Raw genomic sequence first — 21,030 nt, 5'->3', positions numbered from 1 at the left:
GATTTTAACTTTTATTTGTTTCTTGTTTCTTTGTTTCTAGTTTGATGTATATAAAAGTGAAATGTAATACACATTCCACTCTTGTAAAAGTATTTGATTTGTTGTGAATACATGTTTTCAAATAAGATACATCATAAAGAATAATTTTCGTATTCCAAGAATGGATGTCTGAAAGGATTAGAAAAAACTGGTAATCTAATTTGTAATCTGATAGGCTGATTGTATTTTTAGTTCTTTTTGTTAAGCACCTTTGGAGAAACTGCTGATGGCTGGTGGCTGCTGTTTCTCTCTTTCTAGGCTGTGTCTATAGTGGGAGATGAAGTCTTCAGTTTCAATCTAACATTAAATCCTCATGCTACTGAGGGAGAAGCCTACACTGACATGTCAAAAGTGGATGGTACCATATGTTTGAAAGTGGGCTGCATCCAGCTGGTGTACGTTCACAAATTTCTCATCTCTCTCCTGGTAAGTCTTGTTTCCCTTTGTATGTTTTTGCAGCATTCTCAGATTAGTCCTCTGGGCTGTGCCCTCAGTACAAGTGGTAGGCTTCAGTTTCTGAAAGAGAAGGGATGGATTTCATTTTTCCTGTGTACTGTTAAAAACTTTGGTAAGTAACTGGTTTAAATTTCAGTTGGGTCACTTCCCACCCTCAGCTTTGGAAATAGAGAAAAGCTTGGTGCTGTTGAGGTAGTTTGGGGGTTTTATGTTTGCTGTCCTTTCTACCCTAGCAAAATTCTGAGTTTATTACAAACATATCAGAGCTAACACTAGAAGCAAGTCTTCAAGGTAGGTGTCATGGTGCCTGCAAATTAACCAGTGTAAATATCAGTGTGCTTGAGTACCCTAATGGTAGCTTTTTCAATAAAGCACCAGTGGATTTTCTCTCATTCAATAGGTTCTTTAACAGCAATTCAATAGTATTCAAGGAGGGCAAGAGGGGCTTTCAAAATTGTGTCCTTAAAAGCTAATGAGCTAAGGAGTCTTGTAGTTAAGGAAAGAAGGAAAAATAAAGATGAATTTAAAATAAGTGGATTGCAGTGGTTGGTACTTCTTTGACCCTCTATTAGAGGTCATGACAGAAGGTACTCAGTTGTCTTTTCCTATGGAAAATTCTATAGAGTAGGCAGCATAATTGGTGGATGGTGATGTAAAATGAGAAAGTAACCTGGAGTAAAAACTGTTTACAGACATTTCTCTTTTCTCTTCAACTGCTTTTCTAGACCTTCTTGAACAACTTCCAGACAGCCAAGGAGACCCTGAGTGCTGCCACAGTCCAAGCTGCAGAAAAGGCTGCTACCAGTGTGAAAGACCTGGCCCAAAGGAGTTTTCGGCTTGGAATGGACATTCACTTGAAAGCACCGGTTATAGTTATCCCCCAGTCCTCCATTTCCCCCAATGCAATAGTAATAGATCTTGGCTTGATTAAGGTTCAGAACCAGTTTGTCTTGGTGTCCTCAGAAGGCAGTTCACTCCCTCCAGTCATTGACAAAATGGATGTGCAGCTGACAAAACTGAAACTCTCAAGGTACAGTGACTAATACTCCATAGAACATTAGTGTTCTTGCCTAGAAACCATGGTTAGTGCTAGTGTCAAATATTTGGTATTAAAATGCTAGCCTGTTTTCTTAGAGCAGTTAGATCAGTAATAATATCAGAAACTGTTCTGCTTAGGAAAGTGTTTGGTGCTACATTTGGGATTTTAAGATTTTTGAAAATCTAACATGTGACTTCCAACTTGCCGTTTTCTTTTTTTTTCATTTCTGTGTTTCAAGGATCACTTTGGAGACAGATTTGTCACATCCAGATATTCAGATACTTCACCCAATAAATTTAAGCCTGTCTGTGAAACGAAATCTCTCTGCAGCTTGGTTTCACAAGTTACCAGTGCTGGAGGTCACAGGGTTTCTGGATACAATGAATGTAAGTCTTGTGAGAAGGTGGTGGTAGTACTTACTGTGAGAGCAGCCCTTAATGTTATTTCTGGACACAAAGGGGCAACAGACTGCAAATTTTTAGTAGGTGTGGAGTGGATTTCAGCATTTAACAGGATTTAACCCCACCTAGATGAATGTAGTGGTTTGAAAGAATCACATAAATGGTTTTGTGACCAGTTCTCTGAGAAAGAATTCTTTAAAAAGTGTTTTGGTTTTTTTTTTCTTTAAAAATGGAATATTTTTGAGAGGAGTTTAAATTAATGCAAATATTTGCTTTAAGAACTCCAACTTCCTACCTTCCCATCATCCTTGAGTGGGATACTTGTTTTTTGTGGCATTTTATGTACTGTGAAAGAAAGTACCAGGGACATCTTGGGTGAAACTGAAATTAAAGCATCATGAAGGGACATGTAATTGACAGGAATGTATTAAAAGCATAGATACATTAAATGCTGCAATGTACATTGATACAGCACCAGGGGTCAAAACCTTTAACCTCCTCAGGCTTTTACATTAAGTGGTTGAATGAATTTAATTTTCTTATTGAAGGGATGATTCTGCTGGCAAAATAGATGTAAATAAGCACTCTCCTTGCCAGGAAACATTGTTGTGCTTTGTTAGCAGATGATAAGTTAAAGGAACAATGTGTTTTTCCTGAGAATTGTGATCTGCAACATTTTAGGTTGTGTTAAGTCAAGAGGATTTGAATATCTTTCTCAAAGTGTTGATGGAAAACCTGGGTGAAGCAGAAACAACTCAAATGGATGCAAAATCAGTACTGCAAAAGGAAGGTCAGAGATGGAATTTGTCATGAATACTAAGTGTGTTTGCTTTCAGGAGTAAGGAAAAGCATTTATTATCTGGAAAGCAAGTTTAGATCTGAGAGTATGGTGATAAGCTGAGTGTAAATGGTAAACTCTTATTTTCAGTTTTGCAAGGATAGTGTTCATGCTTTGATACTTCAAAAAATTGGAAACATTATAAGACAAAATTTGGTAATTGTATTAGCTAAGTTTTCAAGGAACTAGCAAGGTATTTAGATGTTGGAGTTATCTTGTTGCCAGAATGTGTTTTTATTTCCTTTTCATGCTCTGAAGTTAAAGGCTCTGCTTGTGATAATGTTGCTGGCTTATCTTAGGTGAATGTAGTCCATCTAAAAGAAGTGGATGTGTTTTTTGAGCTAAACACATGGTGGCAATTTCGAAAAGTTAAGTAATAAATTGAATGTTCCAGGTAAAATGAAAGAGCAGGAGAGATTGGCTTTGACACAGGATAAGAGTGTTCCAGAAGGAATGCTGTCTGAAAAGAGAAAAACAACATTAAATGAAGATGTAATCAATATGCTACTTAACTTTGAAATCAAGGAGGTATGTATCCATCTGTACACCTTATTTTATCTGAACCCAGTGCTCATCTGTTTCTTAGAACTAGTGGGCTATCAAGTCCATTTTAACAGTTTGATTTGGCAACAAAAAGAAAACAAACAAGAGGAACAGAGCAGGGGCCAGGGGAAGTCTTTAGAAAATTGGTCTTACAGGGTCTGTTTATAAAAATGCAAAATGTCTAGATTAATATTATGTTTCACATCTAGCTGAGGAGATAATGCCTGCTTATAACTGCCTGCCGTGTCTGAACTGCTTCACTGAAATATTGAACTTATTTCCCTTTCCATGTTCAAGGTTGTAATAACCTTGATGAAGCAGGTTCAGAAGGAGAGATATCCGTTACATATTCTAACTGTGCTACAGCTTGGAACCAAAACCAAAATTAGAAATCATGAATTGGCTGCAGCAGCATATCTGAAAAAAATTACAATGAGATGCACTGAAATAAATGGTAAGTCTTATAGAGAACTGATAGTCAGTAGAGTGTGTGCAATTGGATTTATAGCCAGAGAATAACACGTCCTAAACTAATAATGAGGGATGGGGGAAGGGTAATTTAGATAGAATTAATCTCTTTTACCTGATACCAAGTTTTACTGCTATTGCTAGAGTTAGAGTTACTGTATTTGAGTGAGCTGCGTCCTTTGAGCAGGAGTGGTGCTCCTGAGAAGCATTCCAACTGTTCAGTGTGTTCTGATGAGCTTCTGATTCTGTGCTTTATGACCAGTTATGACAGCACTGGAAATGCAAGTGCTTCTTTGGTTGGTCAGGTAACAATTCAAACTGACAGTGAAGTGATAACTGAAATAGCCATTTATCCAAAGTAGAAAAGTAAGGTTTTGAGTGTGAAAACACTAAGGCAGGAATGCAAAGAGCTTTCAATTTTGAATCTTGTTTCAAGAGCAAGTTAATTTTCACTTGTTTAAAATAAAGTGAATACAACATTTCAAGATAATGCTTCATGTGCAGCATCTCAGTGAAAATAGCTGTTTACTTTCAGTCTTTCAGCAAGAATAGTATCTGATTAGTATGTAACAGAGAATTAGTGTGGAGACATTGCATAGGTGTGAGTGGAAACACTTCACATTTTTATTTCTTTGTTTGCAGACTCAAAAGGAGATCCTCTTTGCATTCTTAATTCCTCAAGTGAGACAGATGAACATCTTTTGAAAATGGAATATATTAAGGTTTCAATACATTTTCAGTAAAATTACATGGGGAGTAAAGTAAGGCTTCCATTCTTAGCCTGTAGATTTGTATCTAAAACTTACTCAGGCCTTCTCCCAAATACCTGTTTTTCAGGTATTTTCATTTAATTCTCCACTGCTTCCATATAGTGCTTGCTTCATAAGTCAATGCTCTTACTGAAATCACTGGCAGGACAAATATTTGTTTGTATTCTGTGTGTGCAGCACAAATGAATACCTTTGTGAAACTGAACAGATGCGATGGTCTTTGCCTGTGTAAGTGAAGAGTGACTCTACAGATGATAACACTCATATTTGAAGAGTGATATGCTGGCAGCTTAAAAAAGGCCTTCAAAATTGCATGAATACTTGGGAATCTGATAGGTTGTAGAACCAGGGGGCTCCTCAATACTCTTATCTGGAATGGCATAATTTACATAGTGAAAAATAAAATAGTTTGTACTGGCAAAGTATTAAGCATAAATTGATCCAGTTTAAATAGATTGAGAGAATCTCTAGATGAGAGAAAGCTTTGTAACTAGCCCGTTGAATTTTCACAAAATATGTGCTATGGAATGTCTGAGCAGAGCATTGTGAGTACCCATTCTGGTTGTCTTGCCTTGTGCCTTATTTGAAGAATTTGTTTGTTCAGGCTTCATCACTTTCCTTTTCCTTTGTTTTCTTTTGCAATTGGAATAATACTTGTGTGTGGGCTAAATTCAAACAATTCTGTTAATAAAACTATTCATAATTATTAATAATTATTGGCTAATTCAGTAGAGCCTGAGTGTGTCCATTTTCTTTTTTTTTTTTTTCTCTTTAGGCTGATCCTGATGGACCAGACTTTGTTACTACTTACCAAAGCAACAAGCAAAACATCAATGTAAGTACTGGATGTATTAATTAGTTTTTTAAGCTTTTCAAATCATAGCAGCTGTGTTAGTTGCTCCCTTTTTTCTTCTCATTGAAAAAGGGAACAAAACCAACACAAAAACCAAAGCCCTGACTCATTAAAACCTACTGCTTTATATTTAACTACTTCAAAGACAAATCCAGATAGGAAAAAAGGATTTTTTTTCAGAAATATTTTTTCTATTCATTTTTTTAAACTAAAAACTATATGTTTCTTACTAGTTAGAAAAATGTCCTCATGAATTTTAACTGAGACCTTTGGCATGTGCTTTGTTTCTGGAGTGATACACTTAGCAATGAAAGAAACTACTGCCTTGTGCTTCTGAGCTTGTAACAGTAACAGTGAAATTGAGATGTGAGCTGAAATGTCCAAGTAGCATTCTCAAGGGTTTTGAGTGTAATTAGTCCTTTTACTTCTCCTTAAAACAACTATTCATGAGTAATTTTCCATGGCTTCAGTGTCGCTAAAGGACACAAAATGATTCACACTACTACCTTCAGTGTTAGAACAAAAACCCATCACTTTATTTTCTGACTCCAGCATTTATAGATTCTTGACAATGACCAGGGATTGGATAATTAAGTTACCACCTTCCCTGGTGGTCATTCAAAATGTCCATCAAAAAACGTTTCTCAGAAGGAATGTGATAAACAACTTACGTTTACTGGACTTACATGGGAAAGTAACTAAAATGATGGAAACATTATCAGAAGGTTTAATTTTCAGGATGACATCTCACCCTTTCTCCTTTTAAAAAAAAGAAAAAGAAAAATGAACAATATTCTAACAATCAAAACTCCAATAAAATCAGAACTCAAATAGCCTGGTCACGTTGAGCCATCACCTTTCATTGCAGGCTTTGGATGGGATGCCTCAGCCTCGAGCCAAGGTTTGAGTGAGGAATTGGTCACCAAGCAGTGGGAGGGTCCCTATGACCTTATCGCTTCGGGGTGTGGGTATGCATGTGTATCCAGAGATACTGGGGTACTCTGGGTACCTGCAAAGTGCATTTGTCCTGACCTGAGACCTCAGAGGAACAATCTGGCTGAAGGGCAGGTTGGAGACTGTGACCAAACTGAAAATCATCCATTGGATGGGCCGTCAGGTGATGACTCAGATGCAGACAACGTGAGCGATCACCCCGATGGCCCCTCCACAAGCAGACACTGAAAAGGTTTTCGGTTTTGTGTTTTTGTATAATGGGAAAAGGGTGATGTACCACCCTGAAACTGGAGCCTTTTGATTGTTTAGAACATTGTTTATTTTCCTTTTTGATTGTTAGAATATTTTTCTTTTTTCATTTTTCTTTATCTTTTTTTTTAAAGGAGAAAGGGTGACAGCTTCAGTGACTTCCAAAATAAGCGTGTCATTCTGTTTTTAACATGTTTCCTTTAAAATGGTAGTGGTGGGTCAAGCTGCTTCTTGATGACCTTTTGTGGAATAAGTGACTGATGCTGGGTTTCACTAAGTAATACTGGCAGGAATTTCTGTTCTGATTGCAAATTTTGAATCTTAGTGGAGTTTTTTTGTTGTTGTTGTACCATATCTACTAAAATATCTTTATAAGTGGTTCTGAAGTTGTTAACCAAAGGGCTGAATGAAATGAAATGCAGCAGAACTAAAGAGAGTGCCCTGAAAAGGCATAACCACATGAGGCATCGATTTTTAGATTAGCACAGTTCCTCTGTAGCTGTTTTAAGATCCCTTCCCTAGTTTCCTCATCTGTTCTGGAGCTTGTGTAGTGTGAAGTTGAAGGGGATGGAGACAGAAGAGTCAAATACTTGTGAAATTTAGCAAAAGGCTTTTTTCCTTGATTCTGTGACAGCAGCTCTGGGTTGTAAGGGTATAAACTGTTACTAAATAACATTATTTGTCTCCTTGCCTTCGTTTTAGGTCATCTTTTCAAGTTTGGATATAGTACTTCACACAGAGGCTTTGCTTTCCATCATGAGTTTCTTCACCTTCAGAGTTCCATCAGGTGGTCTTCCCAGTACTGATAAATCATCAGACCACAAGCCTCAAATGAAAGAACAGGAAAAAGGAAGTACTTTTAGACCAGGTAGTGTCATATTAGAAAGGCTGTACATTTGTTGCTTAACAGCAGCTCACCTTCAGTTTCAAAGGATATTATTTCAGATGACAGCATTGCAGTCTATTTGGTGGAAAACAAAGCATACAGAACTGTAAATGGGGAGAAAACCATCTTATTAAAAAAAACCCAGCAGACATTTTTCCTGTTGCTTAATTTTACAAAATCTCCTTACTCAATATAACTTTTCCCTGGGTGGTGGTCTGATTTTTATAATGAAAGTTGAATAAATGATGTTGCAGTGTGCAGCCTTTCCTAAGATTTAGTGTCAAAACCACGTAGTTTTTCAATCTGAGGGCTCTAAAGAGTGCTTACACTACTGAAAATAAATACTTCTCTGGGGAAGCAAAGAGAAGTTCTGAATGGCAGGGGTGGTGTGTTTAGTTATTGGCCTTTGTAACCTTGAAACAGGAAGAGTTTTTACATGGAAGCTCCTGGATATTCTTCCAGGTCCTGTGTTGTTGATTCATGTGCTTGTAGTGTTGTTTGTGAAATTCAAGGTTTTCTAATCCTAAAACTATTGGGATTGAGTCCAGTGGCTGTTACATTTTGTGTTTGTGCATTGTTGCTGCAGTTAATATGCCTAAATTGGCTTTGCTGCTTGGCACAGAGAGGAACATTTCTCATGTGAGACAGTGTTTCAAATAATGTAGTGTATACTGCATTCAGCAACTGATGCATGAAAACTAGGTGTTAATGAGAAGACATCATCTTGATAGCTTTTTGCCTGTGTTGGTTGGTGACAGTTCTTGTGCCTGAAGGGAACTGTTAATAAATTACTTCTTTCACATTTTGATTAAGGATTATCATGTCTTTCAGGGAGTGACTGCAGGTTGCTTTTGAATAGTTTATATATGTACAAAACTACTAATTAATATTTGTTTTAAATTTGAATTCCTTGTATGTCTCTTGTGTTTCCTCTCCAGTGTCTGGTGATGCAGCCCACGATGATGTCTGTGAATTAAAACTCACTGCAAAGCTAAATGCATTCAGTATTACAGTGTGTGATCAGACCTGTAGAATTGCAGACATTAGAATACAAGGTAAGGTGTTTTTTATTTAAATATTAGATGAAGCTGGCTGTAGCCAGAAATAAGCTGTTTCCCTCCATTCTCTTCTAAAAGGCCAGTGTGTGCACTGCAGATGTGTCTAACAAACATGTGTTTCAATATATTTTGATTGTATGAAATGATCTGCAAGGAAAAAAAAAGTTTGGCCCAGAAAACAAGGACAATTTCTAGGTGTAGTAAAATTAAAAGAAGTGAAGGCACTATGTTTTAGGTAACACAAACTTGCATTTTTTAATAGCTAGATCTAGATAAATCTAGATTGGGGAATTGTACTCTAGTCCTATTATCAAGTTATGTTGGCAACTTTGTCATGTGCAGTAAGGCCCTGACTTCTCTCTCAAGCTTTCACTGTTACATAGCAGAAGATGGTAAGCTGTTATTATTCTTTATATTCAGTAGTAAATAATTCAGGGGGTTTGTTTGTTTGTTTGTTTGTTTGTTTTTTAGCAGAAATGTTTACTTTGAAATTTGTTGAAGTGCATTTATTACCTTCTTTCTTTTGTTTCATTCAGGAATGGATGCATCTGTGGCTAAGAAGCCTAAAAAGATTAAAGTGTTCTCCAGACTTGAGGACATTGTAATTACAAATGTTGATCCAAAAACAATCCATAAAAAGGTGATGTGTTGAACAGATTGTAAACAGCTGAAGAGACCCAGTTCTTCAAGTGATTTAGTGACAGCATTGTAGTTTAATTTGCTGTGTTATAGAATGCAATGTAGGATGTAATAATAAGCAAAATATATTGGTTAATTTCCCTTACCTCAGAGAAGCAAAACATCCTTCCGTTTACTATTTAGTTCTTTTTAATTACATTTGCACTGGTATGTTTAATTCTTAATAGCAGGGGTTAAATATTAAATGTGCCATAGATAAGCAAGTGAAAAGAGGGATATACTATAAAACAGGTGATGCTCTTTCCTTTTGTGCCTACCATGTGTCGAAGTACTGCTGATAAGTTGCCATTGATCTTTTGGGGAAATGTTTTTTGTTTCAGAAATACCTGTGGTTTTAACCATGTGTACTTATTCTTCTAGGCTGTCTGCATAATGGGAGATGAAGTGTTTCGATTTCACATGTCACTTTATCCAGATGCCACTGCAGGGGAAGCCTACACTGATATGTCAAGGGTGGATGGTAAAATGTCTCTGAAAGTGGGCTGCATCCAAATAATTTACCTACATAAGTTCTTTATGTCTCTCTTGGTAAGACATTAGTTTGAAAAGATTTTTTTCTTTACATTAAAAGTTTTTTTTAATGAGACAAAATGCAATTGGCTCTTTTTGACCTGTACATGGTGGTGAGCTGATGTGCAAGCACACAGAAGTATTTTGCTGAAGAGTTACCACTTAAGTTGTACTGCTTTACAGAAGATTACCAACGAGAATGATGACAAAAGAAGTAATGAATGTTGCTGATAGCTTTAAACATATCTTAAAAATTAAACAGTTAAACAATGTGTAAGCTTATTCATGATTTTAACCTTTTTCTCTTTTGAAATGAGTGTGGTTGAATTAGGAATTTCATGTTTATACCACAGGTGTTAATTTTTCTTAAATATACATTTTGCCTGGGTGGGGCTTGCCTTTTTTTGAGAAGCTTATTTGTTTTCATAGAACTCTTACTTTTTTTTCACTACCTATGAATAGAACTTCCTAAACAATTTCCAAGCAGCACAAGAAGCCCTGACTGCAGTCACTGTCCAGGCAGCAGAAATGGCAGCTTCCAGCATGAAGGACTTTGCTAAAAAGAGCTTTCGCCTTCTAATGGATGTCAACTTGAAAGCTCCAGTCATAGTTGTCCCTGAATCTTCAGCTTCATGTAATGCTTTGATAGCTGATCTTGGCTTAATCAGAGTTCAGAATGAATTCAAGCTGGTGTCTTCAGATGAATCTTCTCTTCCTCCAGTCATTGACAACATGGATGTGCAGCTGACTCACTTGAAACTATCAAGGTAAACGTGGAGCTTTTTCCTAAGTTGAAGTGTCTTTGTAAAGAAAAGTGTGCCCATGTTCTGTATGCAGCATTTTTCTCTTAGTAAACATGGTAGGCAATGAGACTGTACTAAAACAATGGAAAAAACCTTGCCAAGCTAAGTTTAGGAGTGCTTTTAGATAGAGACATAGGTCTACAATATCTTGGAAAGAAGGGAATGATAGCACAGTAACTTGAGTTCATCTGGAGTGCATGCATGGGTGTAATGCATGTGAGCTTATTCTTAACATAATTATTCCTGTAATTTTGCTAGATGTATGTGATATTATTTGGTATTCTGCAAGTGGTCAACATATTTCCTCTGTTACTTCTTCTGTCTTTTTTTAGGTGCATTATATCTGCAGATTCACAGCCAGATTCTGAAATTCTGCGTCCTGTGAGTTTGACTTTACTGGTCCAGAGAAATTTAGCATCAGCATGGTATCATAAAAGCCCAACAATTGGTATCAAAGGAGACCTAAAACCAATGCAGGTAATATCATGACTAATAAGAGCAATATCAAAAGTCACACGGATTCTCAGAATAATCCTCACCTTAGTTAAGAGCTTGGGAGCTCATTTCAGTTTGTGTCCTTTACAGCATGTTGAAAGACTTCCAATTTGATTGTCCAGTTTATAAATTTGTTAGAATTTTGATACTGTATAATGAATAGTTTTGGTGTAGCTGCATGGGGTAGGTGGTAAATCTAACTGGGGCACCTTTTTCTTGCTCCTGAGCCCTTTTACTTGTTCATTCCTATAGCTGTGCTGTGCCAAATGTCACACTGGTGAAGCACAGAGAAATAAGGGATTTGAAGGAGTACCAGCAGAATTAACCAAATGTAGGAAAAATATTCTTACACTGGGTACTATAGGCTAATCTTGTCACTTAGTACTGCTTGCTTTTTTATGATTTTGTAATGTTATGATTGGGTACATATTCATTAAGCCTTTGAAGGCCTACTGAATCACAGTTGCTTTATTATATACAATGCAGATCTTGGCTTTAATGTTTTCTGGTCATGTTTTTGAATTACTGAATTGTTGGGAAGTGCTTATGTTTATCAATTACCCATATTTTTAATAGGCAAAGTTCCCTTACAAGTCTAGAAAGTGTTTATCATATGAACTGTTATTTCTTGTTGTAACTCCTGTTTATAACAAGTAACAAATGATATTGGAAAAATGGGAAAATCCTTTACGTTGTTTAGGACAGGATAATTTTGATTACCCAGTTTGTTTCTGCTGGAAGCAGCTCATTGTTTCTCCTCAGTGCTTGCATACTGTGTTGGAAGAAATTCTGTCACCAAAAATGAACTTGTGGTTTTATCACTTTACAGATTGCACTCAGTGAAGATGATCTAACTGTTATAATGAAAATTTTACTTGAAAACCTTGGAGGGGCTTCTTCCCAGCCAAATACTCTGCAAGAGAATATTGAGGATACTCAGATACCTAAAAAAGTGAAAGCTCCACATGAATCTGGTGGTTCTGAGGGTATGTTCAATTCAAATGCTGAATATGTGTGGGCAGAGGGCTGTTTGCAAATTCAAATACCATATTTTTTTGAAGCAGAACAAAAACAGAACAGTTTTAGCTGTTACAAATATATTGTACACATGAAAAATTACAAATGTATGCACTTACATGGAGTGTGAGCTCCTGATGGTCAAAAGTTTTTGTGGTGTGTTTTTTGTGATTCATTTCTCATATGATAGCATTCTTCAGTTTATATCAATCACTCTTCTAACTGCATGTGCTTAAAAAAGAAAAAAGCCAAATAATCTACCCCAGAATGTTAATGCACAATTATAATAATTGAGGAAGATATCAGTATTCAAATAGTGTGTCAATATAAGCAGTGCATGTCTCTGGATGAAATACTGTTAACATTTTGCCAAAACTTAACATTCTCAATGTAAAAAAAAAAATGCTGTTTAACCAATAGTTGAATTACTCTGCTGTGAACAGAAACTGGAAGGAGTAGTGCAGACTCCTTGAGAAGACTTGGTACTTTGTGTTGCTCTTCTTTAAAGTGAGCAAAGAACTTCAGTAAACCAATGGCAGCTTCTTTTAAGGTTCTAAACCACTCTGTGCTAGATAATTTTAGTATGCATTGGATAGAACAAAATTAAAAGTGTGAATTATTTTGAGTACTCCTCTGGATTTAAAGCTTTCCTTCTTTTTGTGATTTTCTGATCTTAATTTAGGAAGCCCCAAACATGAAACCAACCAATCAAAAGAAAAAAGGCAACCGACAACAAAAAACCTCAAAACCCAAAGCAAGTCCAGTGTTCAAAAGAAATGTAAAAATGTTTCCTTTTCACTGACAGGTGCCCTTGTTGATTCTGGACAAAAAAGTGTTTCTGCAGTTCAGTCTTCTTTGGAATGTTATACATTGCTTAAATTTGACTTCAATTTTGAGTCCCTTTCTGTAACTCTCTACAACAGTGACACGACTCAGGTTTGTGCCAAAGCTTTTATAAACCACACAGGTGGGGTGGGCAGCCAAGGCTTCTCATGTGGACAGAATTCAGGTCAGAAAAATGAAGTTATATCAGCTGCATTGGCTTTGTAATGCTTTCCTAATGGAGCTTTGAGCTTTCTTGGGCAGACAATGTCCTTAAGAAAGGTGTACACATTTCTGAAAGTCACACTAAAAATATTACTAAACCACCAAAACCACCCAGTATTTGATTTGGTCATTCAAACTTTGATTTCAGTTACCCAAAATAAAAATGAATATTTGAGAAGCTGGAATTGTTAGCTCAGACAGTGCTAGTTGTATGTCTTGTACCTCTAGAGTTGATAAGTAGATCCAAGTTGTATATGGCCAATAATTTCCTCTTGCATATTCCCGAGTGTGAGCAATCAAGGGCATCCTGTTTTCATCTGTGCTGAAAACAGAAGAGAAAGATGTGAAATGGTGTATTGTTTTTATGACTTTATTAAATCTGCTTTGTGTAGATGTGAAGGTGCTTGCTTTATATGTCTTTGTGTATAGTGAATGTTATTTGTGTATAATTTTTAAGATGTTCTTGTGCAATGAGCATCACAGGGAAGAAAGACACTGTAATGGGATTTTATTTTAATTTCACTGTCATATAATTGCCACTTATTGCTGAGGTGCTCTTGTGCTAGTGTGATGAGAGTGGAGGGATCCTCTGGTAAGGGATCTAGAGTTCAAATGGATTATCCTTCAGTGATGCAGTCTGAGCAACTGCTGTCAGTGTGGTGCAGAAACAACTTCACTGGAGCCCAGCAGGTTTTTTGTTTTCTCAGTAAGTTTCTTGAACTCCTTTGTATGAGTGGAGGACTGATGGCAGCGACAGGCTAATCAGATCCTTCAATTCATGGATGGTGATACACATGGCTAGTAGCAAGGGAAATGTCTCCTTGTTTTGTTCTGTGATAAATAACCCTGCACTTTGTCCTTCTGTAGGAATCTCTGCTTTTGGTGCATAGTGACAAATTGCGCCTTGGTGAGCTCCGGCTGCATCTCATGGCATCGGCAGGAGAGATGTTCTCAGATGGCTCCATGGATATCAGTGTTAAACTCAAAGCATGTACCTTGGATGATCTCAGAGAAGGAATTCAGAATGTGACTGCAAGGTAGATTTGAATGCATCAAAAATTAAAAAACTCCAGCTTATGAGGAAGGCTTTTTCCTTGTTCTATACTTTGCTTCACATGGAATTGATAAAACTCAGTAGTGCTGTCAGTTGCGGCCTGTAATACTCTGTAGTAAAGCAATGAAAAGTTTAATTTTATTAATGTTAAAGACATTTCTAGTCTTTTATGTTGATTTCTCATTACGCTGTTGTTGTTATCCAAAGAAGAAAGAAATCTGGGAGGCTGGTGTATTACACTAAGCTGTAGAACAGCTGAATAGAGGGCACCCAGCCTCAGCTAGAGTTGTGTGCTCTGAAACTTCAGTGTAATTGTTATGTGCTGCATACTTTCAAGAGTGTAGCACACTAGTTTTAAATTGAAATTACTCTTCTGCTAGCAAAGCCTCTACCCTTTTATTTCTGGAAGAATTATTGCTTGCTTATGCAGTAATTCTTTATAAATGGCATGGGGAGAAAAAATGGCAGTATTTATGCATCTTTGTTTTCCTAGATCTGTGTGTTATGATGTTTGAGATATTTCTTATTACACTTGTTTTCCAGAATGATAGACAAGAAAGATGACACAAATGAGAGTTCCATGATAGATATAAGATATAAGCAGGATAAAAATGGAACTCAAGTTGTTGCTGTCCTCGACAAGCTGTACATTTGTGCTAGTATGGAATTTTTGTTGACAGTAGCACATTTTTTCATTAAGTCAATGCCAGTATCTTCAGCTGAAGGATCTGCACAGTTCCAGTTAAAGCAAGTTGCTTCTGGGAAATCCAAGGCAGCAACAGGTCTGTAAAACCAATTTACACCCACCTCCATTTCCCTCCTTTGCAGATTTCATTCTGAAAATAACTCACGCAAAATTTTGAAGACCCTGTTTTGGTATCAGACTAAAGAAATTAGTTTATTCTTCAAAATGTGTAGATTGGCCACCGATACAGTAGATAGCTTTCCTCTTTCTGGTTTGCATATTCAAGGTGTGGTTTTGAACTTATTTTCACAGAAATATCTGTACGGCCAAACATGACAGTAAAAGCTGTGATTATGGATCCAGAAGTTGTATTTGTTGCTAATTTGACCAATGCTGATGCCCCTGCCTTAAAAGTTTCCTTCCAATGTGACTTTTTTCTGACATCAGACAAACTTGCACAAAGAATGACTGCTCAAGTGAAGGCCTTCAAAGTGTTGGCCTGTGCCTTTCTCAAAGAAAAACAAGGCAAGAATGTTACTACGGTAAGGAAACCAGTGTTTCATGATGAAAAAAGTAATTAGAATTACCTGGTGGCAGGCATGTCCCTTAGCTGGCATATCTATAACACTCCAAACTCTCAGTTTTCATATCATTGATTATTCAGAAGAGAGGAAGGGCCTGTGCTATTTAAAAGTGAATCTTTTATCAGTGTGTGCAGGACTTGAGCTCTTAGAGCTCTGTCTGAAACCTGTGCTGTGCATTTGTAAATTACATTAAAAGTTTCTTAGTGAAGAAACTGTATGAGGGGTTTTGAAACCCAAAACCTTTGGCAGTGTTTTCCACTGCCTGTTGGTTTTCATTGTTGCAGTAGAGTCCTGAGCACCCTTTTGTCTGGAACATCATATTCACATTCCTGCCAATGGAGCACTGAGCCACTAAGGTAGCCTGTGTGGTTCATCTCACATGTACTTATCTTCCCTTATGCATTTAGGTTTTTTAAAGATTCAGGGATTTTTTACTATGTTATCACAGTCTGTGTGTTGGGTTTTTGTTTTGTCTGGTTTTTAAGCATTGTGTCAGAAGCTTTTATTTCACTGGCTTTTAACCTTCCAGTACAAAATGGTGCTTGTGCAAATTGGGGTGCAGGATTGTTGCACTGTATGGAATGGTTTTGCTCTGTAGCATTTTGTTGCTTCCTGGTATCAGTGCCCTTTTGGCCTGTGGAGTGAAAAAACCACTAGACATTATGAAAAGGTTAGATTTAAGGAGCCACCTTATGAATCAAATTGTTTTTCACTCAGGTGTTGCGGCCGTGCTCTTTGGTCATGGAAAATATGGTGCACACTTCAGGGTTACACACTGTAGCAGTAACAATAGAGGAACTAACTATTAAGGTAAGATTATTAAAACTGTCTTTGGAAAAACAGCCATGCTTCTTAAGCTGTAGCTTGGTTTTTGTTGTTGTGTGTGGGTTTTTTAAATTATTTTTTTATTAATGTTATTTTTAAAAATTTTATTTTATTTTGTTTACATATTGTTATTTATATTTTTTATTTGCCCATTAGCTTAGTTCCAGAAATCTGCATTTTAGAGCTGCTCTGTGTTAGAAAAAGTAACTTTGTGTTTGTTATTTTGATAGTCCCTTGGCCAAAAAGGAATAATTTAAATACTTCAGATTCTAGGATTCCTTCTACCACTTCCTTACGAAGTAACTGTTCCCCCTGCTGCTGCCACCACTATTTTTGGGATATTTTGCAGGAAAGGAAAAACAAGAGGAAGTCCATGAATGGTTTCCTTTCTTTGGAAATTAAGTTACATCTCTTAAAAGACTTTTCATGTTTGCTATTTCCATTTATCATAGATCTTGTATTTTAATAGAAGATTTTTTTCTTTGTTTGAGATATCACCAATAATTTTGAATACTGTCGTGACCATTATGGCTGCCCTAAAACCCAAAACAGCTGAGGACGATTCTAGAGGAGCAACAGAAGTTTCTGAGAATTTGTGGCAAGTGAAGCCTGTAGACGAGTGCAATGCTTGGTTTCTTGGTGTTGACATAGCCACAGAAGCAACAGAAACTTTTATGGACCGTGAACAAATTCTGAAGCAAGAGAAGTTTGACATCGTAGTGAAATCTGTGCAGATGACCTTGGAATGTGGTCTGGGACATCGAACTGTCCCTTTATTGTTAGTGGAATCTACATTTTCAGGTGTTCTTAAAAACTGGTCCTCACTGATGGAGGTCACTGCTGATATGTCATTGGAGGTATGTGGGGTCAAACTGTTAGCAACTTAAAACACTTGTGCAGATTTCCTGAGTTCAAGTAACTTTTTAATACACTTAATCTGTGCTGAATTAATAATAAGTTTAAATTGCAATACTCTCAGGAGTTCTTTAGTCAGGCAAGTAAGCATAACATGCTTTGTACAGGAAGTTGGATTTCAATAGATTTTAATGGCAATTCCTATGTGAAATAATCTAGTCCTCTGTTTTGGTATTGTTTTTGCATATTCAGGTTCTGCTGTGTGAACAATGTCTACCAAAAATGGTAATTTGTGAAAAATGTATGATATATTACACTTCTGTATATTAGATTTTAAAATGATTAAAAGTTAATACTAGACCTCCAAAGCATGAAATGAGGCTTTATTGTTTTCTTATTAATGTTTTTCATAATAATTGCTTTGTATTTAGATACCTTATTTAATTTTGATTATTTATTTAGGTTCACTATTACAATGAAACCTATGCAGTGTGGGAGCCATTTATTGAAAGAGTTGAAGGAGGAAAGAAACAGTGGAATTTAAAGCTGGAGGTATGTAAAGACACTTGACACCATGTGAAATGGTTTGAATAGGCAGCTATTTTTTAATTTCTTAAGGGTTTTATGAGGCATTGACCTTTTGAATGCTGTTGCTTGGAGGAGCTATGCAGTTTTACAAGAGAAAAAAATAATTCTTGAGAGATCTTAAGATTTTCAGAATAATGTGAATTTTCAGTGCATGGACAAAATGAAGCATGTAACCCATGCAGAGAAGAGAAACTAACATGCCTTCTGTGTTGGTGTAAAATTTTGTTTAAAACATCTCGGATTTGCAAAGCAAAGTAGATATTACTTTGCTTGCAAAATTGTCAAGTATAAGTCAAGTAGTTTTCTCCTGTTTTAATACAGGAGAAAGTAATCTATAGGTTTGCAATTGTCTAATGAAATTTTTCTTTTAGATGAGGACTAACCCTGTCCAGGAGAGAAGTCTGCTGCCTGGGGATGATTTCATTGTTATTCCTGAGCCACAAACTGTAATTAATATCTCTTCGATGGATACCATGAATATAACAATATCCAAATGTTGTCTTGCTGTTTTCAGTAACCTAGCCAAGGTAATCCCAACAGGCAGAAGATGCTGTGTACTTCCATAGGAAATTCTGAATTTTCTTTGTTTTAAGAACTATATTGGCTGTCAGTCAATGGCTGTTCTGTAGCTCTGACAAATGTTACCTTGAAGGGCTGAGGAGTTTTACTCGGATGACTCCTTTAGGCTCAACAAAAAGGTGGTGTTATCTTTTGAAAGGAGTAACTTCTGTGTTAGAACAACAAATGTGTCTGTGCAGGACTTAAGGAAGTGTCATTTGTGCAGCTTAAATGAACATGAAATGCTCTAATAAGCACAGCTCTTTCCTACAATACTCCTTCTGAAATATTAAAACAGATTTACTTCCTTTCCATATTTTCTGCTTAACTGAATACTAAGGAAGGTGTATGTTTTAGGATTGGCCTTTAAACTGCAAGAGTAGAATGTCACGTGTGTTAAAAATACTTTTTACCCCTAATTTTCTTTTCTTCTATTTTTTGTGCTTATGAGTGGTTGAGGCTGCTTTTCCTGCCTTTTTTTTTTTTCTGGGATGAAGAAATTTTGGTCACTAAATCAAGCTGTCTTTACAGAATGTGACTTATGCCCATTTATTTTTTAAATCTAAATAAACAGCAGTTCTCTGAGTACTTGCTTACACTGTATCAGCAGTCAGTTACTGTGGCTTCTGTGTAACCAAACAAAAGTTTGTAAGTACAAGTTGTGATTGAATTTGGAGCTTGTACATGTTCCATCTCTTTGTGACTTCTATGTCCCCGATCTTATGTTTCTCTTACAACCTAAAATTTGGAAAAATTCTCTGTGAGGAGCAAGAATGCTTATTGTAGCATCAACATTTGCTGCAAATCACAGAATAAAATTAAATTTTCTGGAAGTAACCTGTACTTGCCTGAAATATTACTATACAAAACATAGGTCTTGCTGTATGTAATTTATCCCCTCTTTACAAAGGTAGTTGCTGGGAACTGTCTTTTATAGCTCTTATAGATATGTTATTGTGGCTATTTTTATGTATGACATATTGCATATGTTGTTATTTACAGGCATTTTCAGAAGCAACTGCATCCACCTTTGACTATTCCTTTAAAGAGACAGCACCTTTCGTAGTGAAAAATGCCCTGGGTGTTCCTCTGAAAGTTCTTCCTAGCTCCAATTTTCGGATAGTGGATTCAGTTGCAAAAGAAAACATGAATGAAATAGAAACTGGTCAGAGCATGGAACTGGAATACTCTGTTTTTGAAGCACCCCAGCGAGGAAGGTTGTCTGCATTGTACCGACAGGAAAGCTCTGTCTTCTCTTTAAATTTAGGTATTATGCTAAGGAGCATCATTTGTTATGACAGGCATAGGATGATGGGAGTTAAATTCAATGTGATAGAAATTCAGATCAGGTGCATTGCATTGGAATTACCTTTGAATATTGATGCCAATAAAAAACCACCACAAAACAGGTATTGGGCTTCTTAAAAAGATGGGAAATTCCTCTGCTCCACAAAGTGAAAAGAGTGATATTTTTTTCCCACCCCTTGGGAGAACTGGAAGACATTCTAGTGGAGTAGTCATTGATAGACCATCTTAGAGGCTCCTGTGACACAGGCCTGTGTGTTCCAGCTCCTGTTAAACAGGATTTCTATTTCTCCTATCACTATTTTTATTTAACTTTCTGTAGTTACCCAGCTACTTGAGACCAGTTATGATTCTGTGTTTTTAGCTTTACCAGGAAATATTCCTGGTAAAGGAATAAGTTACAATAGCTACTAATATGTAATCATCTTTGAGTTTTCCCTTTCCATCCCATCCAACATAGAAAGCTTGTTCTGTGTTCATTAACTCAGCCAATCAACACCTTTGATAACTGTTTGCAGTATTTCCCATGCTGTATATAAATCATAATCTAAAGTTGTGGAGTTGAGGAGTATTTGGACCCTAAAACTTTCTTTCAGTGGTACCCAAGTACCATTTAAGGTGCTTTTGCCAGAGGATGCTTTGGTCCTGGTTGTTGTTGAGTTTTGAGAAGCTTAAGTACTGTTCAAATAAGAAATAGTAATGTGATTTGTGTTGCTGATAAATACTTCTGTCTGTTTTTATGGATCAGAACTTCAGGGTTATAAAGAGGCGCTCAGCATTCCCGTGGCCAAGCCAGGCCGCCGCCTGTACAAGGTCAGAGAGGCTGCTGATCGCTCGGACTCCGTTGTTGTGCAGATTGATGCTACAGAAGGAAATAAGGTCATTACTGTGCGCTCCCCTCTGCAGGTAAAAACCCAGCCACAGAAACCAAACCATTGAAAGCACTGCTCTGCAATGAGTCACCTTCTTTGTCTTCCTTAATGCACTTTTTCAAGATCAAACTTTTCCAAAATGTTACTTAAAAGCCAGTTACTAAGTATTTTGTTGCATGAATTTTCCTTTGGTTTTCCCTTTTCTGTTTGGCTTTCTAATATCCTCAGCATTTGGGATACTTTTTATGCTATGTGACATTTTAAGAGTGTTTTTCAATTCATGGGACTTAAATAGACTTTTCTCATATACTTGTGTATTAAGACAGCTCAATTCTGTTTTCTAGAGGAATTTGGTTAAATCTACTAATGTTGGTTTTCCTTGTTGTTACTGATACTTTTTCCTTCAGAAATCTGTGCCATAGAAATGTAATGAAAAATTACTCATTTTGATTCTAGATTAAGAATCATTTCTCAATTCCATTTGTGATCTATACACTGACTAAAGGCTCCAAGTCGCTGAAGCCAATTGGCATATCCAAGCCAGAAGAGGAGTTTCATGTTCCTCTGCATTCATACAGG

At 36.7% G+C, this 21,030-nt stretch overlaps 1 protein-coding gene across 1 annotated transcript in view; it reads left to right on the top strand.

Annotated features, from left to right (window-relative positions):
* The window catches only part of VPS13C (vacuolar protein sorting 13 homolog C), a 73,402-nt gene that overhangs the window by 27,685 nt on the left and 24,687 nt on the right, over positions 1 to 21,030 (top strand). Inside the window, exons 32-57 of the mRNA XM_058846840.1 lie at positions 298 to 465; positions 1,221 to 1,525; positions 1,773 to 1,920; positions 2,617 to 2,725; positions 3,168 to 3,301; positions 3,614 to 3,770; positions 4,427 to 4,506; positions 5,330 to 5,389; positions 7,313 to 7,478; positions 8,435 to 8,551; positions 9,091 to 9,194; positions 9,614 to 9,781; positions 10,226 to 10,530; positions 10,899 to 11,043; positions 11,891 to 12,047; positions 12,884 to 13,014; positions 13,993 to 14,162; positions 14,723 to 14,961; positions 15,177 to 15,406; positions 16,166 to 16,258; positions 16,765 to 17,130; positions 17,591 to 17,680; positions 18,088 to 18,243; positions 19,277 to 19,541; positions 20,328 to 20,485; positions 20,908 to 21,029. Of these exons, the coding sequence (XP_058702823.1) occupies positions 298 to 465; positions 1,221 to 1,525; positions 1,773 to 1,920; positions 2,617 to 2,725; positions 3,168 to 3,301; positions 3,614 to 3,770; positions 4,427 to 4,506; positions 5,330 to 5,389; positions 7,313 to 7,478; positions 8,435 to 8,551; positions 9,091 to 9,194; positions 9,614 to 9,781; positions 10,226 to 10,530; positions 10,899 to 11,043; positions 11,891 to 12,047; positions 12,884 to 13,014; positions 13,993 to 14,162; positions 14,723 to 14,961; positions 15,177 to 15,406; positions 16,166 to 16,258; positions 16,765 to 17,130; positions 17,591 to 17,680; positions 18,088 to 18,243; positions 19,277 to 19,541; positions 20,328 to 20,485; positions 20,908 to 21,029 (4,343 nt within the window). The remainder of the gene's footprint in view (positions 1 to 297; positions 466 to 1,220; positions 1,526 to 1,772; positions 1,921 to 2,616; positions 2,726 to 3,167; positions 3,302 to 3,613; positions 3,771 to 4,426; positions 4,507 to 5,329; positions 5,390 to 7,312; positions 7,479 to 8,434; positions 8,552 to 9,090; positions 9,195 to 9,613; positions 9,782 to 10,225; positions 10,531 to 10,898; positions 11,044 to 11,890; positions 12,048 to 12,883; positions 13,015 to 13,992; positions 14,163 to 14,722; positions 14,962 to 15,176; positions 15,407 to 16,165; positions 16,259 to 16,764; positions 17,131 to 17,590; positions 17,681 to 18,087; positions 18,244 to 19,276; positions 19,542 to 20,327; positions 20,486 to 20,907; position 21,030) is intronic.

This window comes from Poecile atricapillus, chromosome 11 (assembly GCF_030490865.1).
Source record: "Poecile atricapillus isolate bPoeAtr1 chromosome 11, bPoeAtr1.hap1, whole genome shotgun sequence".
NCBI lineage: Eukaryota > Metazoa > Chordata > Aves > Passeriformes > Paridae > Poecile > Poecile atricapillus.
The sequence above is the reverse complement of the archived record's forward strand: the minus strand, read 5'-3'. Positions and strand labels throughout refer to the sequence as shown.